Source organism: Carcharodon carcharias, chromosome 7, assembly GCF_017639515.1.
Source record: "Carcharodon carcharias isolate sCarCar2 chromosome 7, sCarCar2.pri, whole genome shotgun sequence".
Lineage (NCBI taxonomy): Eukaryota > Metazoa > Chordata > Chondrichthyes > Lamniformes > Lamnidae > Carcharodon > Carcharodon carcharias.
The window spans coordinates 36,910,715-36,938,653 of NC_054473.1; the positions used below are offsets into that span (position 1 = coordinate 36,910,715).

At 42.5% G+C, this 27,939-nt stretch overlaps 1 protein-coding gene across 3 annotated transcripts in view; it reads left to right on the plus strand.

Annotated features, from left to right (window-relative positions):
* Positions 1-545: 545 nt before the first annotated feature.
* Positions 546-27,939, plus strand: part of LOC121279601 (interleukin-17 receptor B) — a 36,320-nt gene continuing 8,926 nt past the window's right edge. The window contains exons 1-11 of one of the 3 annotated variants that reach the window (XM_041190753.1): positions 546-672; positions 4,239-4,260; positions 9,934-10,071; positions 12,298-12,413; positions 12,838-12,964; positions 14,864-14,905; positions 19,111-19,265; positions 20,260-20,319; positions 22,193-22,267; positions 22,403-22,478; positions 26,081-26,140. In XM_041190753.1, coding sequence (XP_041046687.1) covers positions 604-672; positions 4,239-4,260; positions 9,934-10,071; positions 12,298-12,413; positions 12,838-12,964; positions 14,864-14,905; positions 19,111-19,265; positions 20,260-20,319; positions 22,193-22,267; positions 22,403-22,478; positions 26,081-26,140 — 940 coding nt within the window. In that variant the 5' untranslated portion in view covers positions 546-603. The remainder of the gene's footprint in view (positions 673-4,238; positions 4,261-9,933; positions 10,072-12,297; positions 12,414-12,837; positions 12,965-14,863; positions 14,906-19,110; positions 19,266-20,259; positions 20,320-22,192; positions 22,268-22,402; positions 22,479-26,080; positions 26,141-27,939) is intronic. The other 2 variants (XM_041190754.1, XM_041190755.1) reach the window with 2 other exon arrangements.

Genomic DNA, 27,939 nt, shown 5'->3' on the forward strand with positions numbered 1-27,939 from the left:
AGGAGTGTATCAGGGTGTCCCAGAGGGAACGGTCCCTGCGGAATGCCGCCAGGAGGGGTGAAGGGAAGATATGTTTGGTGGTGACATCATGCTGGAGTTGGCGGATGGCGGAGGATGATCCTTTGAATGCGGAGGCTGGTAAGGTGATAAGTGAGGACAAGGGGGACCCTATCACGGTTCTGGAAAGGAGAGGAAGGTGTGAGGGTGGATGTGCGGGAGATGCGCCCTGTCAACCACCTTTGGTGGGAAACCTCTGTTAAGGAAGAAAGAAGACATGTGAGAAGAACAGTTTCACCACATTTCTATGTCTCTTTAGTTCTGATGAAGAGTCATTCGGACTCGAAACGTTAACTCTGTCTTCCTCTCCAGAGTTTTTCCAGCAATTTTTGTTTCTGAGCCATATATAGATTACTGCTGTAGGTTTAATAATTCCACGAAATCAACCACTTCCCCCTCAAGTTGGTGTCAGCGATTAGTCAGCAACAAGGATGACGTTTGCATTTCCAACCAATGATTTATAAAACGCCCAGACAACGGCAGAGGTGTTCGGGATTGAGAACGGCGTGAGCGAGAAAACTTCAGCAGGAAAAGAAGACACCACTCATGATGAACGTAAACGCATTATTGTTACTTCATTTTGTTGTTTCCGCTGTGGTAACGGACTCTGTAACGGTAAGAAAAATATATTTGTTTGTAAATGAATCCATGTTTACTTCCGATTTTTCAAAGTAATTTGCAGATTTATATCTAAGTTATTATAACAGGCGAGAACAAATCTCCATACATTAGTAATAATAGTCTATCAAATCACGAATATGTTGGTACCTCCAAGTTTGCACTTCTTGTGACTTTATACAGGATTTTAAAATGATTTCTACACCATTTATAATCAATATTTTAAATAAATTATTGATGCCTTCCATAAATTTTGTAATTTCAGGATAAAAAATCTTAAACTGTTTGTTGAACAACTTTAAGACCTTCGTTACTCTGTGGAATTTAAATAGCATTCATATCAAATCGCGTCATTGTGTTTTAAGAAAGGTGCTAATCCTGTATTTTCTGAATGACTATAATAATGACAGAAATCCGGCATCTTCTCAATGACTTTGTATAGTAATGACAGAAAGAACTAAATACATAACTTTCTGAAGTTACCTACGGTGTCCCCCAAAGAACTAACCTCGACGACCTCCTATTTCTCACCTGTATGCTACCCCAGGTGACATCATCTGGAAACACAAGGTTAGTTTCCACATGTAAGCTGATGACACCCCAGCTTGAGTCTCTACCAGCTCTCTCCACTCCTCCACTGTCTCTAAACTGTCAGATTTGTGACAACATCCAATATGGTATGAGCTGAAACTTTGTCCAAATATTTGAAAGACTGAAGCCAATGTCTCCATTCCCTAGCCAATTATTCTTTCACTTTCCCTGGCAATGTCTGAGGCTGAATTAGATTGTCTGAAATCTTGATGTCATATTTGGCACCAAGAGCATCCAACAAAACATCCACATCATCACTAAAACTTGTTGTTTCCACCTTTGCCCAACATTGTCTCTACCTCAGCTCCTCTGCTGCTGAAAGCCTCATCCATGTCTTTGCTACCTCAGCACTTGACTATCCCAGCAGACCCTTTGCCAACCTCCCACCTTCTGCCCATTTAAATTTGAGGTTATCCAAAACTTGCTGTCTGTGTCCTAACACTCACAAAGTCCTGTTCACCCATCATCCTTGTGCTCTCTGATTTATACTGGCTCCTGTTAATGATTGCACCAATTTAAAGATTCTCATCATAATTTTCAACACCCCCACCCACCCACCCCTGCCCTGTTCTCACCCCTCCCTTGCTCTCACCCCTCTCTTTCTCTGTAATCTCCTAAAGTCTTACACCCATCCGAGATACCCATGCTCCTCTATTCCTGGAATCCTGAGAACCACAATTTTAATTGCTCTGCCATTGTTGACCGTGCCTTCAGCTGCCAAGCCCCTAAACTCTGGAATTCCCCCCTTAAACCTCTCTGCTCTCTTTCCTCCTTTAAGACTCTTTAAAACCTATCTCTTTGACCAAGTTTTTGCTCATATTCCCCAATATCTCCTTAAGTGGCTCAATTTCAAATTTGGCTTGACTGCACTCCTAGGAAGTGCCTTGGGATGTTTTACTACATTACAGGTTCAATATAACTACACATTGTTGTCTATTATAAACTGGTTGGTAATAATATGGAAAAAAGGTACCTAAGCACTACTAATTTTTAGTCTGGCTTCAGTTGTTTTATTGCTGCAAGACAGGTTACAGTCTAATAATTTAAGATAACAATTCAAATTATCTGATTCAATTACTTTAGGACCAAAATCTCTCATTATGTTGTTTACATTGCTTAAAGAAACCTTAAAATTATCAAGTGTACAATATCAGTTCAGAGCCAAAATTCACTAGTAATGTCTTATTTGTCTTAATATCCTTGTATGTCAGTTGATGGGAGACATTACAATGCAACGCCCACTGGTTTTTACACATACTTCTTTCTGGTAGCATTTTTTTCAACTAGTAATTTATTGGTTTAGATAAAATATTTTTAGTTTAGATTCAGGATTACCTTTAGGGTTAGACCAATACTACAGTCACCTGGCTGTAGCCAGATCTTCTGGTCTTCGGATAGTTGGAAACCAGAGGTACCTTGAAACATATGTGCAGTAAGCATTGGAAGTTCGGACATAAGCACATCGCCACTACATCCAATGGAAATTTAAACTTCCAACTGGAGGTTTTACACTTTCCAGATTTCTGCATGATTGGCCAGAACCCAGATTTGAGCTGTTTGTCCTATACTTAGCCTCGTCTTTACATGAATTTACTTGGAGTTTTTCGTGGAGTTCCACTGGCTTTATACTTGCTAAGTAAACCAGCTGGAGTGGTAAAGCACTGAAGAACTCGCAGCTTGTTGTCTCCTCTTCCTGACGATGTTCACCCTTCTCCTCCACCCACACAGAGCTAGCCCACCACTGACAAAGCACACCGCCACCCCGACTATGCTCCCCAACGACCCTGCCCCCTGAGCACCCGATCCCCACAGCCTGACTATCCCTGACACTCCAGCTGACCACCTGACCTCCCCATCCCCTCTCTCCCACCCTGACTGAATCTTTGAACCCTCACCCCACACCCTGAGCACCTGATACCCCACCCCCCGGACTACTCCCCCACCTCCCTCGACTACTCCGACCACTCCCACCCCGATTACTCCCTCACCCCCTAAACCCCCAACTACTCCCCACTACCCCCCCCGACTACTCCCCCACCTCCCCCGACTACAACACCTACTCTGCGACTTCCCCCCGATTACTCCATCATGCCCCGACCTCCTCCCCACTTCAATTACTCCCCCACCCCACCAGCTAACACCCTGCACAGCCAACCACCCGCACCCCCCAGTTACCTCCACCTCCTGACTGACCATCCCCCCCCCCCCCAACCCTGACTTCTCTGCCACCCCCACCCCGACTGCTGCTCCGCCAACCCTCCCCCCCACAACCAATGTGCTCCCCCCCCCCACCACGGCTGCTCCACCACCCCACCGGCTAACCCCCTGAACACCTGACCTCCCCCATCCTCCCTCACACCCTGCCCACCCAACCACCCCTACTCCCAACTACCCCCACCTCCTGACTGACCACCCAACCACCCCCCCAGCCCTCGACTACCCCTACCTCGACTGACTACCCTGCCCCCGACCACTTGATCTCCCCCCAACCCTGCCCACCCGATGGTGATTGCCACTCCAGGAATTTGATCCAAAATTTTCAAGAGTAAGTTTGGCTGCAGCTGATGACAAATGTAAAAGTTGACAGCAGCACTGAGTAACATATTGATGGAACTGCTTATTATCAGAATTGTAGAAGCATATTGAATTCAAAAGTTATAATTTCTTTTTGTAAAAATTGACAAAGTTTAGTCTTATAATTTGAATGTCTTATTTAAAGTATTGTGGTGACCAACTGCATAAATTAACTTTTTCCATTTAAATATCTAATCTCTGTCAGGTAAAATTAACCACAAGCTGATTCATTGATTCAAAATCTTCATATCCTTTGCATTAGAATTTGCAACCTTCTTCCTGCAGCTACATTTTTGTGCACCATATAGCATAATAAATATTAAATGTATTTGAGGTAGATAATAGTATTCTGTTCCAATTCACCTCTTTTGAAATGAACACTTTTTTTCTGTTGACAGATAACCTGCGAAAGAAAGCAATGTAAGTGTGTATTTTCCTAATTAATTCTCAATGTTCTGCACATACACATTATTTTGGTACATGTATAATCCTCCAAGATATTTGAACTCTTATTCTGGCCTCCTGAACATCCCCGATTTTAGTCACCCTACCATTGGTGATCATGCCATCAGCTGCCAATGCCTTAAACTCTGGATCTCCATGCCTAATGCTCAAACCTCATCACTTCTCTACCTCTCTCTCCTCCATTAAGGTGCTCCTTAAAAACTACCTCTTTGACCAAGTTTTTAGTCATCTGCCTCATGTGGGTACTCCCCCAATCTCCTATTATTATTTCCTGTGGTTTGAAGAAATTTAGTTTGCAGAGTTATAATTTTAAGCTTTGCTTTATTTTGCTTTGTAATAGTCCTGTGAAGCACCTTGGGATATTTTATTACCTTAAAGGTGCCATAAAAATAAATTTATTGTTGCTTTTTAATGCACAGGGAAAAAATAAGATACATGGGTCTAATGCTTAAGGCACCTGTTTATAAAAACAAGGATCAATATTCCAAGTTCACACTTTTGATGTGGAATCTTGTCCACTGGCTGCATATACATGAAATTGGGATGTGAATCCAATGAGATCAAGCACTGAACAAAGCACTTGATCATTCTGGTTAAACAACCTTCGTTCTACTCTGTTCCCCTCCTATTACTTTAGTTCAAATCTCTCTTCTCTAACAGCACCTCAAAATGAAGAGGACGCTAACCTGTGGCAAGAGCTTACACATGGAGTCTTAACTTGGAGGGCTGTTGCACTGCAGCTACCATGTGGTTCTGGCTGAGCAGGAAACTCTCCCATTCTTACCACCTGCCATAGGATTTATAGGTTGACAATCAACCTGCTTGGCCGCACCAAGAATGCACCTTCTGGAGCAATCGAGTCCTGTGGTGGGACTCGACCCCAGAGCTTCTGGCTCAAACATAAGGACACTACCCAGTTTGCCACAAGACCTCCCAGTTCTAACCTTGTCATTCTGCTGCAGATTTTTCTCTTTCCATCCTCGCTTCCTGATGCAACAATAAATATTTGACTTGAGGAACTCTTGCACTATTACAGTACAGCTGATGGCAAATGCGTCATCCGTTAGCTACTTTTGAAAACAAAAATAGTCCAACTTTGTTTCCAATGGGAGTGTAAACCCACTTTTATTGTGAGTTTTTCAAACTGTCACTAGATCACTGGCTCCATTTCTGGCCTGTTAAATGCCTGGAACTAATTAATTTTGTCCTTCGATGAGTGAACATTGATTGTATCATGACATAAAACACTCAAAGCTGACCAAAAGGGTTGGTAACTCTCGGAGATATTCCTAGATATCTGGTCATGTGACATCAAATGTTACTGCATTTACCTTGTAAAAGTTGGATCCCCTCTAGTTGAGCATCCTTGCATGTGGTTTCATGCCAGCAGCTGTTGTGGAAGATGTTCTGAGAACCAGGAGGCTATTCATGAGCAGGAGAAAAAGGGAAATGGAGAGCAGTTGGGGAGGGATTCTCAATAAAGGAGGACTTTTGATTCCAAAGTAACTCCCCAAAATTGCACAGATTACTAATAGTGTTACTGGTAACAATAAGATTCCTCTCACAATCATCAGTAATACTCACTGATAGTAATGGGTGTGACATCCTTTTACCCTACCTGTTAATATTATTAATCCTATAACTCACTGATATTCACCCTCCAGCTATAGTCAGAATTCCCTTGCATTGCATCGGGTATGGTCTGGCTCCCCAGGCAATGCATCTTAAAACCGGCCTGATCTCCATTTCTTCTCAGCATTTGACTCAGGTGTGGAGATGACAACTCTGAATTGGGAGCCTCAGCCAGATCCAACCTGTATTCTGATTTCCTCCATCAAAGCTGCCTGGCACAGACTGACCTGAACCAAATGGAAAGAATGCACAAAGGCAGCAGGTTCTGTGTTTGGGGCACTTTTCACAGGGCGCAATCACCCTAAACTCAGCTCAGAATCAACATTTCTAAACTACTGCTGGGCTATGAGTCCATAAAGGGGAATTTTCATAGAAACATAGGAATTACTGCACAGGAGGAGGCTTTTCAGTCCTCAGTGCCCCTGCTGCTGCTGGGAATCTATCCTGTGACCCATTTTACCTACAGATCTCTTTATATTCCTCCTTTTTTATTTAGCTCATTCCCTTTTAAATAATATTACAATTTCCCAACAGTCATTGTGGCGAATCATCCCATAGTCTAATAGCACCCAGCTTAAAACCTGTCGACCTCCTTGTTTTTTCCAATGAGAATCCTTGACCTCTGTTCCCCTTTTCTCTGTGTGCCACAGAGTAGAAACAATTCTCTCTCCAGTTTCCCTCTCTCCATGAGAATAGTACGGGTTCAGCTCATATCCAGCAATTGGATGTGAGTAGCAGAGATTTGAATGAGCTGTTATACCTAAGGAGGATATGGGATCGAAACTGGAATTTTCCTGATCTGTATAACTGTACTTACTGAGTAAACTAAATCATGCTCATCTGTCAGTTTCTTCCAAAAAAAGTCTCCTCTTCAGTAGGTGATTTAAAACTTCATGCAATTTCTGTGCATTTACCGAGTCTCATCACTTCAGTTCCCATATGTGTTTATTCAGCTGGTCCTCTGGATTTCAGATTCAAATACTTTCCTACAGACAACTGAGCAGACTATCTGTGTGACCATTGTTGATGTGAACCGAGATGATTCTTTTGTAAGTTTTCAAGCCCTGGATTCCGGATCTCCAGGCAGCATAGCAAAATTAAAAGAAAGCTCTCATATTGATCTTAACAAAGCAGCAGGCTTAAGACAAGTGTAAGAGACAGACATGGAATTGTGAACTTACCCAGTGGGTGAAATTGTCCCCGATTTGCACTAAGTGTGGTAGTGAGGTGTTTTACCTGCTGGCCGTGATGGCAGGTTTTCATGCTGTATCATTCCAATCCCACCACATTATTTATACGTTCCCTGGAAACATGCCGCTTCAATGGTAGGTGGGCTCAAATTCGCCTGCCCGCCATCACCTCGCCGCTTCATCACACCAGGCACCTATTTAAAGTCCAGTCGCATGCCCACGTCTCTGCTTCCAGGCCACGATTACTGCAGGGAAGATGTCCACAAAAGGCAAGAAGACTACAACGTTGCTGCAATGCCTTTTGGATGCCGTGGAGGCCCACTGCAATGTCCTTTACCTCCACTCTGGCTACAGGATGGGCAGTGGCATTACCAATCAGGCTTGGGAGGTGGTGGCAGCACTCGTTAGTGCAAATGCCCTGCAAAAGAGGTGCCACTACAGGATGAATGATCTCATCCGTTCTGCCAGGGAACTCGCTCTTCTCATCACTCTCAGCTCACGCACTCACAAACCCATCATACACCTGCAGGGATCTCACACCTCAAGGGACAACACCACGAACTCTCACACGCACCCTCACATCTCCATCAGGCTCATATCCTCTTGAGCTCACATTCTTATTCCTGTCCATGTTGCCACTCACAACACAAACATTCCACACAGTACCATGTGTCCTGCTCACACTCTCTCTTCATCTGTTTACATCAGCAGGGAGAGGTACCAGACCTCGGGTGGAGTGGCCCACATTAGGCCCCCCCACTTACTTTGAAGATTGTGTTTGCACTGACTGGTGAGGATGTGGACCTTGCCTGCAGCAACGGTGAGGTCAGCGGTGCACATCCGTGTGAGGATCCTGCACCACATAATCCCTCCCTCAACGAAACTGTGAGTGCTCTCTCTCCTGCTTTTGACTCTGCTGCTATGCACTACTTATCTCTACCTTGGTTCTGAGGGAGCTCTGCCAAGGAACCAATGCCCTTAGCCAGCCAGAGCCTCAGCTCCAACCATGTCCTCATCTGCAGCCAAGAGGACTCCTCCTCCAATGAATAGGTGGAAATAAGCAGCATGGAAGACCTGTCACTGCAGAGGGAGCAGCCGGCCCACAAGTGATTCTGGAGGGAAAAGTGTGTGTGTGGCAGGGCCTTTCGGAACTTCATACAAGCACACTTACATGCACGCGGATCCTTCACATTTCACACTCATCTCAATGGCCTGAGCATTTTGAATGCTGCTTGCCGGGGTTCACTTTCAGTTGTCCATCTGAGCTGCCCTGCATCTCCGTCCACCCACTGATCACATTCCCATGTAGCACATGATCTCGCCCACCATGACCCTTGTTTCACTTTTGATTTAGCAAGGATGGTTTGGTTTCACTGCATTGTGCAATCTCCCATCTTTTATCCTCCCCGGTCACCCATTTCCTCTTCCCCATCACAGTTGAGGACCTCCCCCGACACCCCCCCAACCTTCCAGCGCCCACTGCCCAGCATCACTTTCCACCTCCCCTTTGTTGCCTACCAGCCACAAGCCTTTTTCTTCAGGGATGTCTTGGTGAATGTGTACATTCCCTTCCTTCCTGAAAATCCCACCCCCATCCACATTCATCTCCCCAACCTCCTCCTTCCCGTCCCCAGGGTCTGTTTCTGCCTCCAGGGATTGAATCCTCACTCTCCCACCTCATTCTGCCCTTGGTCATTCTCACCCTTCCTCCATACCACGCCCACCCTCTGTTCGCTCCCCAGGAGGCAGACATGGACCTATCTGACCCCTCCCGTGCACGTACATCTGCACATCATCCCCCTCCGCACCCCTTCCCCCCGCATTCTGTGCCCCTTCCGCCCCCTCCATAACCCTTCCTTCCCCCGGGATTCCCTCACCTCTTCACCTCTCTGCACCCCTTCCTCCCACCGGACTCCCTCACCTCTCCGCATCCCCTCCTCCCCCCGGACTTCCCTCTCCGCACTCCTTCCCATGCACCTTCCACCCCCCCCAACACCTACCTCCTCAGTTGTCGCCTTCTCTCCACTTACCCCCTCGTCCCCCCGTTGTTCCTCCCAACCTCCCTCCACCCCCAATACCCCGACACCTTCATTCACACACCCCCAACCTCATCCCATCCTGACACCTTCATTCCCCCCCCACCAACCTCACCCACCCTCTGACATCTCGTCTTCTCCCAGCTGATCCTAGCCCTTCCTCTCCCACCCCCTCGACATTTTATGTGTTGTGAGCATCAACGGTGACTTTCCAACTTCCATGCACTGCTTCGCAGCAGAGCCATATCCATGAGAATCCGCCCAGCATGCCATGGACATTCTTCCAGTGTGCTGTTGATGTTAGGCTTCAGCATCTTCTGTTCCTCAGTTGTCCACAATGTGAGCAAAGCCCTGCTGGGTAAATCCTGACTTCTGCACGTTACAGTTGTGAAGGCATGTTCTACACCAGTGTGCTTTCCCGCCGACGTGGGCGGACGATCCAGTGTTGGGGTTTAACGATCCTGGCGGGCAGGCCTAATAATAATGTGCTGATGTATTACAATGAGGTTCTCGACTCTGATGGTGGAGAATGTGGCCGTGATCGGCGGGCTGGGTGGACGATCATGAACTGGTTTCACGCTGTTGTGAAACCGATTGTGCCATATTGTCCGCCCGACACCAATAGCACGGAAAATCCCGGCCAGTGTCTGTAGTTAGATATAAACACTGCATTTATTGAATCCGTTTCAAGTATCATGCTTGTGAATTATATTCTTTTTAAGGATATTGTTAATGTACATAAAATCTAAAATAGAATCCTTTTTCATTAGTTAATGAACCTCCATCAGAGTGGACAATGTCACATGAAAGGACCCCTTCAGATATTTTAGATCTTAAAGTTCAGCTACAACTGTCTGAAAAAAGTCAGCTTCCAGTGCTTAATATCAGCTGGATCATCAGCCCAGATGGTAAGACTTACTTTCAAAATAACTTATGTATGTTGTATATAAAATATATTTAATTTTATACATTTATATTTCTGGGCTTTTAAGAATTAGTGTTAATTCTCCCATGGCTTTGCATGATGAGTAGAATAATATGGTCTTTTTTAACCTCCCTTGCTATATAGAACCAAAGAATGACTACAGCACAGAAGGAGGCCATTTAGCCTATCGTGCCCATACTAACCATCTGCAAGAGCAACTCAGCTAATTCCACTCCCCAGCCTGCAAGTTTTTTCACTTTAGACAATTATTCAATTCCCTTTTGAAAGCTGCAATTGAGTATACCTCCACCACACTCTCAGGCAGTGCATTCCAGATTCTAATTACTTGCTGCGTAAAATAAGTTTTTTTTTCAAGTCACTGTTGTTTCTTTTGCCATTCATTTTAAATCGGTGCCTTCAGGTTCTCAATCCTTCTCTATCTACTGTCTCCGGATCCCTCATGATCTCCAACTCTGCCAAATCTTCTTCCAACCTTCTCTTCTCTAAGAAAAACAACTCCAGCTTCTCCAATTTATCTATATAGCTAGATAGTCCTTCAATCCTGGAACCATTCTCATAAATCTTTTTTACATCCTCTCCAATGCCTTCACATCCTCCCTAAAGTGTGAATTTTTTTTTATTCATTCATGGGATGTATGGGTTGCTGGCTAGGCCAGCATTTATTGTCCATCCCTAATTACACTTATTCAGGGAGCATTTAAGAGCCAACCGCATTGCTGTGGGTCTGGAGTCACATGTAGGCCAGACCAGGTAATGACAGCAGATTTCCTTCCCTAAAGGACATTAGTGAACCAGATGGGTTTTTACGGCAATCGGACACAATACTCCAAATAATACAATACAAAACCAATGCCTTATAAAGTTTCACCATAACTTCCTTGCTTTTGTAATCTATATCTCTACTTATAAAACCCAGGATTGCTATGCCTTACTGACAGATTTCTCAATCTTCCCTGCCACCTTCAGTGATTTGTGCACTTATACTTCAAGATCCCGCTGCTCCTTCAGCACCTTTAGAATTAAGTTATTTAGTTTATATTGCCCCTCTTTGTTTTTCCTCTGCACTCCTCTGTATTAAATTTTATCCTGGTGTCTGCCCATTCCATCAGCTTGGCTATGACCCCTTGAATTCGATTACTATCCTCACAGCTCATAATACTTTCAAGCTTTATGTCTTCGCAAATTTGAAACTGTGCCCTGTGCACCCAAGTCTAGGTCATTAATATAGATCAAGAAAGTGGTCATTCTAGTACTGAACCCTGGAATTCCCATCATATGCTTACCTCCAGTCCAAGAAACAACCATTCACTGCTACTCTGTATCCTGTCAACAGTCAACTTAATTGCCGCTATCCCTTTTATTCTATGGGCTTTAACTTTGCTGTCAAACCTATTATGTGGCAATTTATCAAACTTCTTTTGGAAGTCTGTGCATGTCACATCAGCTGCATTATTCTCATCAGTCTCTCTCTCACCTCAGCAAAAGACTCAATGAAGTTAGTGAAACACAATTTACCCTTAACAAATCCATTCCTTAATTAATCCACATTTATCCAATCTATGCAAGTTGCGCTGGAACTTCCAGTATGGAATACATAAAAGGATTTAGATAATTAGGTATGATGAAGTTTTCAAGTTTAATTTTTTTTTCAGAATTGCCTTTTTTATGATCAAAAACGTACAAACATGCCTGAATGATGATAAGCAGGATTGCAACCAATCGATTCAAAATGCTAAAAAAAAATGTGGACAACAGATACAGTTGAGGGAACCTTTCATTCATTTTGTATATGCTTCTGGATTTCCCTAATAGATTTGTAATAACATGAGATAGACAGACACAGTGGATAATAATAGATCAAAGAAGAAAACAATACGTTTTAAAGTTAGAGTCTGTATACGTTGGCAACATTCTATTCACTCAACTGAAAGGTTCATCTAATTTTTAAAATTTTGATGATGGCAGCAATATTTGGGTGATTTTTGAGCTATTTTTTATTACATTTTGGTGATTTTTGAGCTATTTTTTATTTAGGATATTTTAGGTCAGCCATGATCTTATTTAACAGCAGAGCAAGCTTGAGGGGCCGACCCCTCCTAATTCGTATGTACTTTACCACATTAAGGGTGCCATATAAGTGAAAATTATTATGTTCCTTACATCTTCTAAAAGTAATTTGTTTTTCCAGGAAGTATTCAAGAACTTCGCGCTACTATGATATGCATTCAAAATGGACAAGGAATCTGTCTTCGATGCAATTACAGTGCCTTGTTCAAAAGGGCACGAAATCCTCAAGGTCAACCAGTGAGTTATACAGACACCCTGATGAATTTAAAGCATATTATACCAAGGATAAGCTAACATTCATAAAATAACGTGTAAACTTGTGCTTAAACAGGAACTCATTAAATATAATTTTCTCTTACGTTAATTCCATTGTTTTGAACTTGACTGTATAAATGTGAGGCACTAACCATAACACAGCTCAACAACATAATTACTGTAGGAAATTCTGAAAATTATTTTTGAATGATTGTTGGTGTCTGACATGTATTCTCAGAGGATCCTAATGTCTTTTCTAATGAAAAAAAAATTCTCTTTCTTTAATCAGTATCATGGGATACATTATATTTCAGAATTTTATAGGATTATACAGGAAATTATAAATACTGTAAACTTTCCTGAAATGTCATATCTTATTACCTTAAACATTTCTTCCTTTTTCAAGTGGCAGTTTCATTATGCTGAATATCCTGTTGATCCAGAAACCTGGTACTTTGTGAACGCTTTCAACATCCCAACATCAAATATTGATGAATTCCCACCTGAGAAATTAGCAAGTTTTTTCACACCATGTAAGCATTCTGTGTGGTCTATATCTTGTTTATTAGCTAAATTATTTTCCTAAGTACCTTGACCACCATAACCAATTATTGGTGGGGAGGAGGGTGGGATTGCTCTTCAAACAGTGCCTCTACTTGTAAAAATACTTTAAAGAGTTATCCCTTCAAAAAATCAATCATGGTATTCTCCACCCCTCAGCATTGCAGTGAAAATTTACCTTTGATAAAGTTGTGTTGGTGCTTTTGATAATTTGTGGTCTCACTTAATGATCATCAACTGGATGTTAGGGAATTCCTCCATCCTTAGCATTTGGAGTGCCATTAGCCACCTTTCAATTTTCAGTTAGCTTTCTGAGTAAATGACAAAAGAATTTTTAAAATTAAAACCTCATTCTTACTTGCTGAAGAATTCTCAACTGCATTGAAACATCATATTAAGTTTCAATAAGGTTTGTTTTAACCATTCTCCGTTTACTGATCTTTACAGTTGTTCCACTGATTTCATAACCTACAAGGCTTGGTGGGAAACTAAGCTGTAGAGTGAAAGCAAAGAAGTTACAAAGGAATATAGACCAGTTAAATGATTGGGCAAGGAGGTAGCAGATGCAGCATAATGTGGCAACATATGAAATTATCCACTTTGGTCACAAGAGTAGAAAAGCAGAATTTTATTTAAAAGGAGAAGGACCAGTAAATGTTGATGTTCAAAAGGATTTAGGTGTCCTTATACACAAACCAGAGAAAGGTACAGGCAGGTAGGAAGGCAAATGGTATATTGGCCTTATTGGAAGGAAGTTGGATTACAAGAATAAGGTAGTCTTACTGCATTACATTGGGCTTCCGTGAGATCACACCTAAAGTACTGCATACAGTTTTGGTTTCCCTAACTAAGGAAGGGTATACTTGTCCTAGAGTGTGTACAACAAAGATTCACTAGATTTATTCCTGAGATTGAGAAGATGGCCTTATGAGGAGAGATGAGTAGAATGGGCTTATATTCTGAGGAGTTTAAAAGAATGAGCGGTAAACTTATTGAAACATAAAAAAATCTTCGAGGGCCTGACAGGCTAGGTGCTGAGAGTGTTTACTCTGGTTGATAAGTCTAGACTCAGGCATTTTGGTATCAGTATAAGGGGTCAGGCATTTAGGACAGAGGGTGAAGATGGTTGTGAATCCAGAGGGCTATGGATGCTCACTCGTTGAGTATATTCAAGACAAAATTAATAGATTTTTGGGTACCAAGGGAATTGAGGGTCATGGTGGGTAGGGTGGGGGGAAGTGGAGTTGATGCAGCCATGATCTTATTGAAAGTGCAGGGTCAAGGGGCCATATGGCCTACCTCTGCTCCTATTTCTTATGTTCTTATCCACCTTTATAAACAAAGTCTGAAATCCTCATTCAGCTCTTTCTTCTAAATACTGATGTGATAATTAATCTAATGATGACTCAGTGAGTTTATGCAGAGAACAGGTAAGCCATGCAGAAGATCCCCGGGTTGACCAATGGCTTTTGCTGTGTTAGCTAATCTCACCTGACTGAAGGAAAGAGTGGTACAATTAGTTTCAGTGCATCAGGATTAGGGAAGAGGGAAATCAGCCTGTGTTTCAGCTTCTGATTCCTACAGTAGACCGTGATATGTATACGTGTGAGTGTATGTGTCAGGTAGCAGAATATGGCTCTCCTCTGGTGACCCTTGTGGTCAAGTAGTTTGCTGAAGTCCATTGTGAAGATGCATCTGTTAATAATGACCTTTGTGTGATGTACCAGACAATGCCCACTGCCCAGTTGAAAAATCTAGACTGATATCATAGTTCTATTTGAAGCCAGTTCAATGCATCTTGGAGTAAGTTCACTATAGATTGCGATACAGCATTTGTGAACCTAACAATATAACTTTTTTTTATTATGTAGCTTGTGATGATGTGATAATGAAAAATCATAAAAACTGCGAAGGTAAGCAAATCTTTTTTAAAAAGGTCACTAAAAATGAACTTTATTGCTTGTCTTTAGCAGAAAGATTCCTTGAGGGCACAAACACCATCATCCTCATGTAAAAGTATTATACACACATGGTTCTTAATGACATTGACTGGGAATTTCAATGTAAATCAAAAGATAAGCCAAAATTTACTCTGGCCTCTGTGCTGATCATGCCAACTGGTAATTAAACCAAAACTTCCCGCCAAACAGATTAGCATATGCCAGAATGTAGAATCCAGGATAAATGTGTGCATAAAGGAAGATGTTGTAGAATTGGTGCAAAAGATAAGAGGGAGCTATGGTGTAAGTCACATGCCTGAATTTCTTAAGTCATTAGCACTGGAACTTAGCTTTATGCTATGCTTGCACCATTATTTCAGAGCAATGGTCTCCTTCTGTGCCCTAAGAACTCTATGAGCAGACTCTTGTGGAGCTGACAGCAGTCTCTGCCACCGGCTGGAGAGCCGGTGAGACCCCCACATTGTCTCTTTTCAGGAAGGCCCACCATATTTTGTACCACTCAAGCACTTGACAGGCCAGCGGCAGGCCTTCACCGGATCAAGGACCCTGGGGGCAGGAGTCCTGTCCGCTGAGAGGTGTCAGCCATGTGAGGCCAGCAGCTCTTCTGCCCTCAGCAACTCCACTAGAGAGGCAGCGACTGTGGCTGGTATGACACCCCAAGCCTAGGATTGAGGAGGGACCTGGGCACAGGTGAATGATGGCGGGAAGGGCATTACAGGAAGGGGGTTGCAGAGAGGGGGCTGAGGGGTGTGGGTAGCAAGTGCAGGGGATGGTTCTCAGTGGCCTCCCCCTTTCCGATGCCTCAAACACTTGGTTTGCTTGTCATGATCCCTCAAGGATGAGCACCCCGCCCCCTGACACCTTCCCCCAGGTGAATACCAGCAGCAACGGGTTATGCCCTTAAGTGGGCAATTTGCGGCAGAGCAGGTAGGCTGTCCATCAGGTGTGGTGCAAAGAATTAGGCTTCCTAGGTGAACCTTGAGCCTTGCACTCCCCCACATACCTCTGCCACAATTAACATTTGAAAATGACTACTCCATTAGTATGAATAAAATTTCTGCATTTACAATTACAGCTTTGTTTTATATGAAAAAGAATATTATTATACTGATTGTACATTCTCATTGTCTACACTTCTGATAGCATATGTACTAGAAGAAATACACATTACTATGCGCTGAATTTTCCCTCCGTTGGAGGGGTTGTGCGGGGGGCAGGCGGGGTTGGGCGTGAACCCGATTGGGGATGTGCCGCCATTTTACGTGGGCGGGCCAATTAAGGCCCACCCAGCGTGATGCTTGCCAGGACGCGCTGAGTGCTCCCTGTGCGGGTGGGTGGTGGGATTCCCTGAGTCGTTCCCTGCGCTCTCGCACAAGTGCATGAAAGAGCACAGAGAACCCCCGGAGGCATGGAGGTGCCTTAGGAAGATCAGTTTGACATGTATAAATTTAAATAAAGGGAAATAAAAAACTTTTAAAACATGTCCCCCTCATGTGACACTCAATGTCACATGAGCTGGGACATGTGAAAGAATTATTTTTCAAATTTTTATTGATTTTTAAAATACTTCGTGAAACCTCACCCCGCCCGTGGATGAAGTTTTATGAAAAATGTGAAGGCCGCCTGGGCTCTTCGCCTGTCTGCCAACCTTGAGGTTGGACGGGCAGCTCAGCTAATTGAATTAATTACTATTTAAATGGCCTTATTGGCCTTTGACAGTTCGGCAGGTGCACAGCCGAGTCTGCATGCTCGCCGAACTGAAAATCTAAATAACGCGCAGTGATGTCGGGATGTTCGCCCGACATCACCGCTCGTTACTTTACACATCGGTGAGAGGTCCCCACCCCCGCTCGCTGACAGGAGAATTCTGCCCAATGTGTAATATGGCTCACATGATGTAATACTGTGTGTTCCTGCAACTGTTATTATATGGTGTAATGCACAATTTATGCAATCAATAATCATTAAGGTAGAGTGTGCTAAATTAAATTATGTTCTTTGATATTATTTACTGGCTTGCAATCTTGGAATATTCATGTAGATGCATAAATTTGTACAACTGTTGCATAAACAGAATGAGGAGTATAAGTGAAATTTTGGGAAAGATTGCAACATAAATACATAAAAATCAATTTGGATTTATATGTGGATGCATAGCAGTAGATCTAGACCTTTCAGGCCCACTGTTGAAGCCAGTTTGTGTACTTACATAGCTTCATGAATAGTTCATTCAATTTTTTGCTGCCACCAACAACCCCCCGCCCCCCCCCCACCCCACCCTCACCCCACCCCATGTTTTGCCACTCCTAGGTGACCACCTGGTGGCTGCACCAGCCCTGCCAAACATGGGCCTTTCCCATCCCACCCCCCACCACCCCCTGGCCTTAATCAGGGTGGAGGCAGCAAAGTGGCAGGGTCCCACCTGTCTGATTAAATACACCCCATCGCCACCAAACCCCAGATGGGGCAGGGCAGAAGATTATGGGCACAATTGTCTGAGATTTTCACTGAGTGCTTTGGGGAGGGTGGGAAAGAACATTATACCCGCTGGCCGCAATGGCAGTTTCTCACACTGTATCGTCCCAATCCTGCCTCATTAATCATGCATTCCCAGGAAACACACCGTTTCGAGGGTGGGTGGGCTCCAATTCGCCTGCCACACTGTCACCTCGCTGTTTCATCACACTGGGTGCCACATTTAAAGTGCAACTGTGCACGCACTTCTCAGTGCTCCCAGCCCAGGATTGATGGAAAGAAGACATGGCCCCGGAAGGCAAGAAGACTGAGCCCCCAAGTTTAGCAACAAATCCCTCGGCATTTTTTGGATGCTGTGGAGACCTGCCATAGTGTTCTTTACCCCCGCTCTGGCTGCAGCAGGGGCAGCAACATTACCACTCCAGCTTGGTAGGAGATGGCAGTGGTGATCAATGCCAATGCTGCACAGAAGAGATTGGCCATCCAGTTCAGGTAGAGGATGAATGACATCATCTGTGCCGCAGGGTAAGGCATCCACCTCATCACTCTAAACTCACACACTCAAGCCCATCACACATTCACTGGCATCTCACTCATTGCCAGCTCAAGAGACATTACCACTCACTGTCACACACACCCTCACATCTCCATCTGGCCTCATCTCCTCTGGAGACTGTCTCCTGAGCCCTCACCATCTTGAAGCCATTTGCACATGGCCCACCTTGATGGGCAGAGCAGATGATTGAAAACTAGTTTCACAATGTGGTGAAACTGATTTTTGGCCTTCTCGCCATATTGCCCACTCACACCGCCAAACACTTGATGCCAACGGGCATGGAAAGTTCCGCCCTATGACTCTCTGGCTCTAAATTTTCAGGAAATTCCCTGAGCCTAATGAAGATATTGATGGAAGGAAATAAAATTTGTTGTTGTGGTGGAACCCCACCATAGGGGAACTGGAAGATCTGGAGGCCAACTGGAAAACTCCAGGCAGCCTTTCGACAATTGGCCTTAATGTGTCTTTAACAAGTTGAATTGGCTACCTGATGCTCCAGGCGGGTAGCCCACCACCACCATCCCACCTGCAGGAAAATAGCCTTGGTGCCAGATGGAGCGGAGGAACCAGCATGCTGGCCGGTGGTACGAAATTCTGACCTACCCACTCCAAACATGGCCTAACAACTTAACTCTGGGTTAATTACACTTTTTTGATGATCATTTTAAATCTAAATCTGGAATGACAGACAAATTGTGCGGACAAATGGTTTTTAGATATAGGTAGCTCCATGCTATGCACGGCATAACACTCCTGACGTCCTAAGATAGCTTATCATCTGACTTATGATGAGTTTTCCCACAGGAGATTTTTAAAGGATATTTAATTGTAAGTATTATACATTTATAACTTTATCATTGCTTTGCCTTTATCAAAGTTAGGACAAAATATTGGCATTGCCACATTTTATGCATTGTGAATATTGTTTAGTATATAAAATATCTCTCATGTCTGCAGCATGAGGGATTATATTGTGAATTGCATCAACAAAACAAACAATTGATTCCACAATGATACTAGTTTTGGCCTTTTTCATTTTGAAACTGCATTCATCCAAACATTTAAATGGAAACCTAGATGGAATAAGTTACCTTTGCATTTATTTGGGTATTATTATCATTTACAGATGTTCATTGGAATCCAAACATATCTCTGTGTATGGTCAATAATGACGTGGTAATCAATTTTACTACCACTGCAAATTCATTAAATTATGATGTTGACCTGGTAATATGTGATCGCTTTGTGGCACCAATACTTAATGCAACTACAATTCCTCAGGTATGTAAACTAAATGTTAGTATATGAAAAGTAAGATTCCTCAAATCATTGAACTCTGTAGCACAGAAATGGGCCACTTGTTCTGTCAAATCTATGCTGTTGTTTTTCTCCACATGAGCAGTCCTAGCTAATCTTTGCCTCCCCAAATCCTTTTTTTTTCTCAGCCATCTAATTCCCTTTTGGAAGAATCTATAGATTCTACTTTAGTAAAGATGAATGGCAGAGAATTTCATATTCTAACCTGTTTCTTTGTAAAGAAATTGTTTATACCCTCCCACCCCTTTTGTTAGAATTTTAGGATCAGCTTAGATATTCTCTTGAGCACAGCGACACTGGTCTGTGCTGTAAGTAATTTGAAAGTCTTGCATTTAGAGTAGTTCCTACACTTTCCAGAACCTACAATGTGTTAGTGTAACACAGGGGCATAGCAATAGACCAACCTGTGATCTGGCCTCTATATTCATATCATTTATAAGTTTCTTCTTCAATATTTTCAAAGCTAGAATAAGAACTTGATAACTGAACAATTCCAGGCAGCACAACTTAAGAAGTCTATATTGGCTTTGGAGGGAGTGCACTGTAGAATTACTAGAAAGGTGCCTGAACTTCGAAGTTGAAGTTACTAGGAGAGATTTAATAAACTAGGAATGTATTATTTGGAACTTTGAAGGTTAAGGGGTGATCTGATCAAAGTTGTCAAGACAATAAGAGGAACAGAAGGGTTAAATTGGGAGAAGCTATTCCTGCTGGTTGAAGAGTCAAGGTCTAGGAGGCAGAGTCAACTAATGAGAACCAGGAAACACTTCTTCCTCTAAAGGGTGGTAGAAGTTTGGGTTTGTCTTAAATAACCTATTATCTGTCCTGCAAAAACCAAGTGCGTCTTTTAAAGAATGAATTTGTATTAAATATAGTGCCTTATTCCAGCTTTAAAATGTCTTAAAACATTTTATAACAAGTGAATTAGTTTTGAAGTGCAGCCACTATTGTTATGCAGGCAAACATGGCAGATAGATTTGTGCACAGCAAGATCCAACAACCAGCAAATGAATGGAAGGTTAGACAATTTTCTTTATTGTGGGTTCCAGCTCCATTCGAGGTATTTGAGCACAAAATCTCGGCTGACACTCCAGTGCCTACTATGGGAGTTGCTGCACTGTTGGGGATGCTGCCTTTCGGATGAGACATTAGATAAGGTCCCAACTGCCCTGTCAGGTGGATGTAAAAGATCTAATGGCACTATTGAAAAGAGTAGGGGCACTCTCCCTGGTGTCCTGGCCAATAGTTGTCAACCAACAAAAACTAAAACAGATTACTTAGTCATTATCACATTGGCTGTAAAACATCATGCTTTATTTTAAATAGCCAGGCAATGAAAGAAAGAACTGAAGCTGAATTTTTACAGAGACACAACTTATAAATATACACTTCCAAATCCAACAATCACAGTTTCAGTCTGCTCCTCTTTATAGGAGCACAAGTGAACCCCAGTTAATGCAAACCAACTGAATACAATAGATGTTCAATACATATAAATTAACATTTGTATGTCCTGAGTTCATAAAAACCATTATATAAGTACAAGTGTTTCTTACTGGCTGAGGGGAGAATGTTACCCATGATTTGGAAGATCTGCCTTTTTCTGAAATAGCATGGTAGGTTCCTTTAGGTCCACTGAAGTAGGAAGACAGCCCTCAGTTTAACATCTTAACTAAAAATTACACCCCTGACAATGTGGCACTCTCTCCATCCTGCACAGTCTTCCACTGGGGCTTGAACTTCAAACATTCTGACTTGGATATAAGTGTGCTGTCAACTGAGCCAAGCTTTCATTTCAAAATTGATTTAATATCTCTATTTGATTATAGAATCCTGTCTTTGACCCATCCTTGATTTTTCTGAAATGTAAACAGAAAATGCTGAAAATATTGAGCTGGTCTAGCAGCGTCTGTGGTGAGAGAAACAGAGTTACTGTTTCAGGTCTATGACTTATCATCAGAACTGGGAAAAGTTGGAAATATCATAGGTTTTGAATTGGGGTGGGTGCGAAATTTTACATTTCTATTTTTAGGTTTTTAACATTTTGAGCCAATCTCCCTGAGGCTGCACTTAGCCTCAGGGAGATGTGTGTGCTCTTTTGTGCGCGTGCGCGAAAGAACGCACTCTCGATTTTGGGATCTCCCCCCACCCCCACACCCACCACCGCCCACACAGGGAGCGCATAGTGCTTCTGTGCGAGTGTCATACTGGGCGGGCCTTAATTGACCCGCCCATGTAAAACGGCGCCGCATCTCTGTTCGGGGGCACCGATCGGAAATGTGTCTGTGCGCGCCTACCCTTCAACCCCCCCCCCCAACAGGGGGAAATTTCAGCCCATAAACTCTCTGTTGTGTTCGGAAGGCTGTAAAGCGCCTAATCAAGAGATAATCAAGTTTAAATTGAGCTTCACTGGAACTGTGCAATAGGCCATAAATTTGATTTGTACCCTTTCCATCCCCCATTGCCGATTTATGGTTAAATTTTCCTTCCATTGAATATGAGCAAGATTGCTTTTTATCTCACCATAACTCACTTATAAATCATTCTGTCAGCTTCTTGTAGTTGATGTGTACATATGCAATAGGTTAATGTTCTAGTGTTAATGGATGAGTAAGAATATCTTGGCTGTCTTGTTTGCGTAGATATTAAACATTTCATGTACTTTCCCTGTAAAGGGCAGGGATCATAAAAAAGGTAGGCGTCTAAGCAGCCAGATCAACAGTAGCTTCAGTGGAGATCTGCAAACAAGTCATCTGCTCTCAACATTGAAATAATGTAGTAAAAGGCTAAAAAGAAAGAAGACATTTAAACTATTAATTCAGAATTATGTCACAATTGATTTGTGGATTGTAACATATTGTTTAATAACTAGAATCATTTATCTCATCTAGTCAAATGGATCAAGAATATCTATAACATTTGTGAGGAATGACGTCCTGGATCTTTCTGAACAATTTTGTGTAATAGTAAGTAGTTCGTATTAACATGTGTCTTCCCTGGAAATCAGAATTTGGAATTCTAATTAGAATAAAGTATTCAAATTTTATAAGTCTATATTGAATGGATAACTGAATGAAAATATTTATTGCTGTTGATTTTAGATAAAACCGTATTTCCCTGTATGTCATCACTACTGTCATTCACGTGAAGAAGTGCTCAACTGCTCCAAGAGAAATGGTAAGATTTTTTGCTATAATCTTTATTGACGTTTTGATTTTAGGTCAACCAATATTATCATCAGTTCAACAACCTCACTTCTATCACCTTCATATCAGCAAATCGGCAGAAGAAATTGAGGGTGACTTTGGCTATTGTTCACCATTTTCTTATGGATTTTGAGAATTCAGAATAAATTAACCCACCTCTTGATGGATCTTATTTATGTTTTTTTTAGTAAGAGGTGCAATTACTAGTAGGATAGCTTTTGATGTCCTCAGCACATATTTTGCAATATGCAGTGATCTTGCTAGAATCTGGTAACAGGAGTTCATTCAGCACCCAACCTTCTAATTCTATGTTCCTTCATTCAATTAGATAGATCATGTCTTAATGGAACCTCAATTCTTACTAACTCATCTTTGATTTCCTTCATATGAATAACTACCAATAAAAAAGCATCAATCTCAGATTTGAAAATTTCAATTGACCAAATGTCTGCATTTTTTAGTGGGGGTGGTGCAAGAATCCCATATTTCAATATCGTTCTGGTGAAAATATATTTCCTGATTTCACCCCAGAATGATCCAGTTCTAATTGCAAGCTTGTTCCCTCTTGTTCGAATTCCTCAACCGGAGCAAATAACAGGCAGAATTGTCCACTTAGTCCCTGCCCTTGGATCAGGAACTCAATTTATGAAGTAGCAGGATTAGCCAAGGCTCTTTTCCAGAGCACTGGCATTAGCATCCCACCTTCTGGCTCCCCAACCAACGGGGGAAGGCAGGCCAGATGATGTGTCCATTCTGTGAAAAGAACAATTTCTAATTAAAGGGACCACAGCATGGGTTATTAGGGCTCACTGGCATTTGGATTTTTGAGGTTGTAACAAACACAGGAATGGAGAGGAGACTTGTGAACAATTCCAGAGGCTCACCATATAAAAGAAAGACTTGCACTTATATAGTGTCTTTCATGTCCTCAGAATGACCCAAACCACAATACAGCAAATGAAGTACTTTTGAAGTGTAGTCACTTATGCAATGTAGGAAATAAGGCAACTAATTTTGCACATAGCAAGCTCCCATGGCCAGTATTTTGATAATGACCAGATAAGCTTTTTTAATGATGTTGATTAAGGAATAAATATTGGTCCCCTTTAAGCCATTCACCATCCTGACTCAGAACTATATGCTTCACTGTTGTTGAGTTAAAATCCTGGAACTCCCTTCCTAACAGCACTGTGGATGTACCTACACCACATGGACTGCAGTGGTTCAAGGGCAACTAGGGATGGGCAATAAAGGCTGGTCCAGCCAGCCAAGCCCACATCCCATGAATAAATGAAAAAAAAAAGACATTGAAGCCAACTGCTTCACATCATTCTGACAAAGATCAGCTAATTTGGCAAAGTAGGTTGACTATTAAGTTATTTTTTGATTTTGCTGCATTCTCTTTTCAAGCAGTTTAAGCAACACCTAACTAGAACTGCTGCCCTTCCACAAAAAGCAAAATACTACAGATACTGCATTGAAAATCTGAATAAAAACAGAAAATGCTGGAACCACTCAGAATAATAGACCTGCTGAGTATTTCCAGCATTTTCTGTTTTTATTTGATCCTCTTTTAATTGTCCAAGCAGAAAGCATGGAAAGGTAAGGGAAGGTGGGGAGGGATTTGGAGGGAAGAAAATATTATTTGAAAAATATGTATGCATCAGCACATATATGCAAAATATTTTGATGGACTTTTTCCCCCATCTTTTACTCCATATTTGAACAATATTTAGTTATAATTTTATGAACATCATAACCATTTTTGTATTCTATTGCTTATTTGCATTTATCAAAAAAGTCGTTTGGTGGCACAGAACTTGAGGATTGCTGAAAAAAAGAGACATGCTGTTGAAGCTTTTTGTCTTTCATTCATCAGGACAGACATAAGAATACCAAATCTCACCATGTATGCCCAAATAGAGGGTGTTTTCTTGGGACCCCTGTAGCCCCAGCTCTCACCAATATCTTAATCGGTTTCCACGAGAAATGCATCTTCAAGTGAATGACCCCCTAACCTCCTATCCCTTGCATATTTCTGATACCTGTGTGATACATTTGCTTTATTTAAATCTGCATGTAAGAATTTCCTTACATACCTTAATGGGCTCCATCTTGCGCTCAAATTCAGATTTGAAATGGAGCAGTCAAATGAACTCCCTTTCCCTTGACGTGTTAGTTGAGAAATCTGCCAGTGGGTTCTGTACTACTGTCTACCACAAGCTGGTCAACATGTGTGTTGGGATTCCTACAGTTCCACGCACTAGAAGATTGGCCTTATCCACAACCTCTTAAATAGGGCCTGAGCCATTTGCTCACTATGGCAGCTTGATGTTGAACTAGGGTGCATCAAAGCTATGCTGCAGGGTAATGGCTACCCTGATCAAATTGTTGCTTGCTGTATATAATGAAAACCCTTGCATGGACCTAAGGCGCCATTTTCGGTCCTGAAAAGTGCCCAGCCTACCTCAGAAGGGTAAGGTGTCTCAAAAATTTGAACAACAAGTAAAGCTAGTCATTTCACACTGATACTATGCAGTAGCAACACAAGTGGCATTCTCTACTAAAAGGGTGCTGCTGTCAAGCCAAAAATTTGTTCTGCCTACCATACAAGTTAGTAATGTGGTATATGAATTTTAGTGCTGGTGTGATGCCAGGCAATGACTGGTTGATCGTATCAAACAGCACATTCCTTTGGCTGTTTGCAACAGGCAAATTACTGATTGTACTCAACCAGCCCAGGCTTGCAAAATTCAGAACATAGTTTGCAACATTAGATGTGATTCCATGATTTGACAACACATACTAAACAATCCTGATTGTGCTAAGAATTACACTACAAACAATTTAAGATTCAGTCAGGCTTGCAGTGTGGCTGAATTTTATGTGCTAGAAGTTACACATATTCACACACAGGGCCCTATCCTTAGCAAACAGAAAGAACATGTTCAAACATTGTACCATTTTTTAACTAAACAAAAGCTTGGGGGACAGCCACTCCCTGGTTCATTCCACATGGCAACGCCTTGACCATTCAGATTCAACCTGCCTGGTTTGAATTTGAACAAAAGCTTGGCAGTTAACTGTTCCCTCCATGGAAATGCCGCTACCAATCAGGATCAACTTGCCAACCAATCAGCACCCTCTTCTCATGCCGTATAAATTGTTGAGATTTGGTGTTCTTGCGAATCTGTCCTGATGAATATAAGGCGAAAAGCTACAACAGCATGTCTCTTTTCTCAGCAATTTATCCAAATGTAGAAATAAAGTAAGCATTGGCTGGAAATTTCCTTATAGTTGCTCACTCCACTGCCATAACTTCAACAAAGCAGTAGAAATCTCTATATCATATATAGATAGGGTTTCCACTGTGTTCCGGTGAAGTTACAATGATTGAGCAGCACCAACCATGAGGAATTTTCAGCTATTGAGAACATTTTTGAATCAATGTCCATTCTACACATACAAAATCTTCAATTGAAAAATGTTTCTACTTGTTTCAAATGATAAATACTAATGCATTTATTGATATAAATATGGTTTTCAACACTAATTGATGTATCTTATTTCAAGACTACAAGATACCAAACACTGAAGGTAGAGCGCAATCAATTGCAAGAAACCTGAGCAATCGTAAGTTTAAGAATGAGGCAAATGGTGATCATCTAAAAGAGACGGATGTGGAAAATCAGAGTGAGAATTTTCTCCCCAGCCCAGCTGAGCGTTTCCTGTGCGGGCGGGGGGAGGAGGCTGAGTTGGGCCCTGCACTCTTTTGCACATGCGCACAAAAGAGCACAGAAATCTCCCCGAAGCATGGAGCTGCCTCAGGGAGTTTAATTTCATTATCAAAAAGTCAATAAAAGATTTCAAAAAATTATTTGGACATGTCCCCTCATGAGCTGGGACATGTCTATGAATTTTATTTAAAAAATGTTTTATAAAAGTTTAAAAACCTTCATGAAACCTCATTCCGCCCATGGATGAGGTTCCATAAAAAATGTGAAGGCTGCCTGGGCTCTTCACCTATCTGCCAACCTTAAGGTTGGATGGACAACCCTGTTAATTGTTTTAATGGATATTTAAATGGCCTTAATAGGCCTTTGACAGTACGGCAGGTGTGGAGCTGACTCCAGTGCACGCCCGCCGAACTGAAGATCAGAATGACGTGTGGTGATGGCAGGATGCAAGCTCGATGTTACCGCACGTCATTTTACGCACCGGTGAGCGGGGCCTGCTCCCGCACTCCAAACAGAAGATTCAGGCCCAGATGCTGTATTTTTCAATTCTTAATCCAACTGATAAACATACGTGCCAGAATTTTTTACTGAGCGGGCGGGCATGCGCCCGACCCGCTTGAGCATAAAGTAGCGCGTGATGACATCGGGCAAGTGTCCCGATGTCATCGCACACTCTCGCAACATTTTGGGCCTACAATGGGCTATTAAGCCCATTAACAGCGCAATTAACTGGATTTTTCGCTGCCTGTCCATCGTTACGGTTGGTGGGCGGGCAAATCAGCCAGGTGACCTTTGCATTTTTCAGGAAACCTCATCCAAGGGTGGGCTGAGGTTTCCGTTAGTAAATAAAATAAACCCTATGCACAGAATTTTTATAATGTCTATGCTCAGGTTATTGCTTGTGCTGCGTGGGCATCTTATTTCGGATTTAAAATCTTTATTTGATACTTTTGAAGTCTTCAGCTCCCTGGGGCAGCTCTCTGCCTTCAGGAAGCTTTCTGTGAGTGCTCCCCCGCGCCTGTGCTGACTGCAGTGCTCACCCTCCTCCTGCCCCAACCCAGGCAGCGCTGATCATATCAGTATGCGCTTCACACTGATTGGCTGTTAATTGGCTGCTCCTGGGCCCACCGATCGAGCTCGCACATAATCCTGCACATAGAGACTGAGTTCATTAATCTCTGTGTGGTGATCCCCTGGTGGGCATTTCCTCAAAATTGCTCCTGTTGCGTTACTCTTACTTTGCTGAGTACTTTTAGCCTCTGAGCAGAAACACCTCTGGAAATTCACAGCTTATAACACAATTGACATGTGAGAGGCAGGGGCTGGGGGGTGCAGAATGTGGGTCGGTGTGGAAATGTCAGGTCTAAACTTGCAAATCAATGCCGACACCTTTACACTTTTACTGGCTAGTAGAATGGAAGATGACACACATCAGTAGCTATTCAATTCTTTTGCCTCTGGTGATTTAGGTTGGTGTAAGGTTCTAGCATGTTGATGCCTTCAATGATAGGGGGACAGGGCGCAGCAGAACTGTGCTTAATCCTGATCTTATCCACACTTGCAATATTCCAGTAAGGTCAACTGGTGGGATTGCATACAGTAATGGTCGTGTTTGCTTACTTCCTATTCAAAAGCATGGAGACAGAGAGCCAAGAAATGTGGTCACCATCAGCTAACTTGACACAACACTTTTGC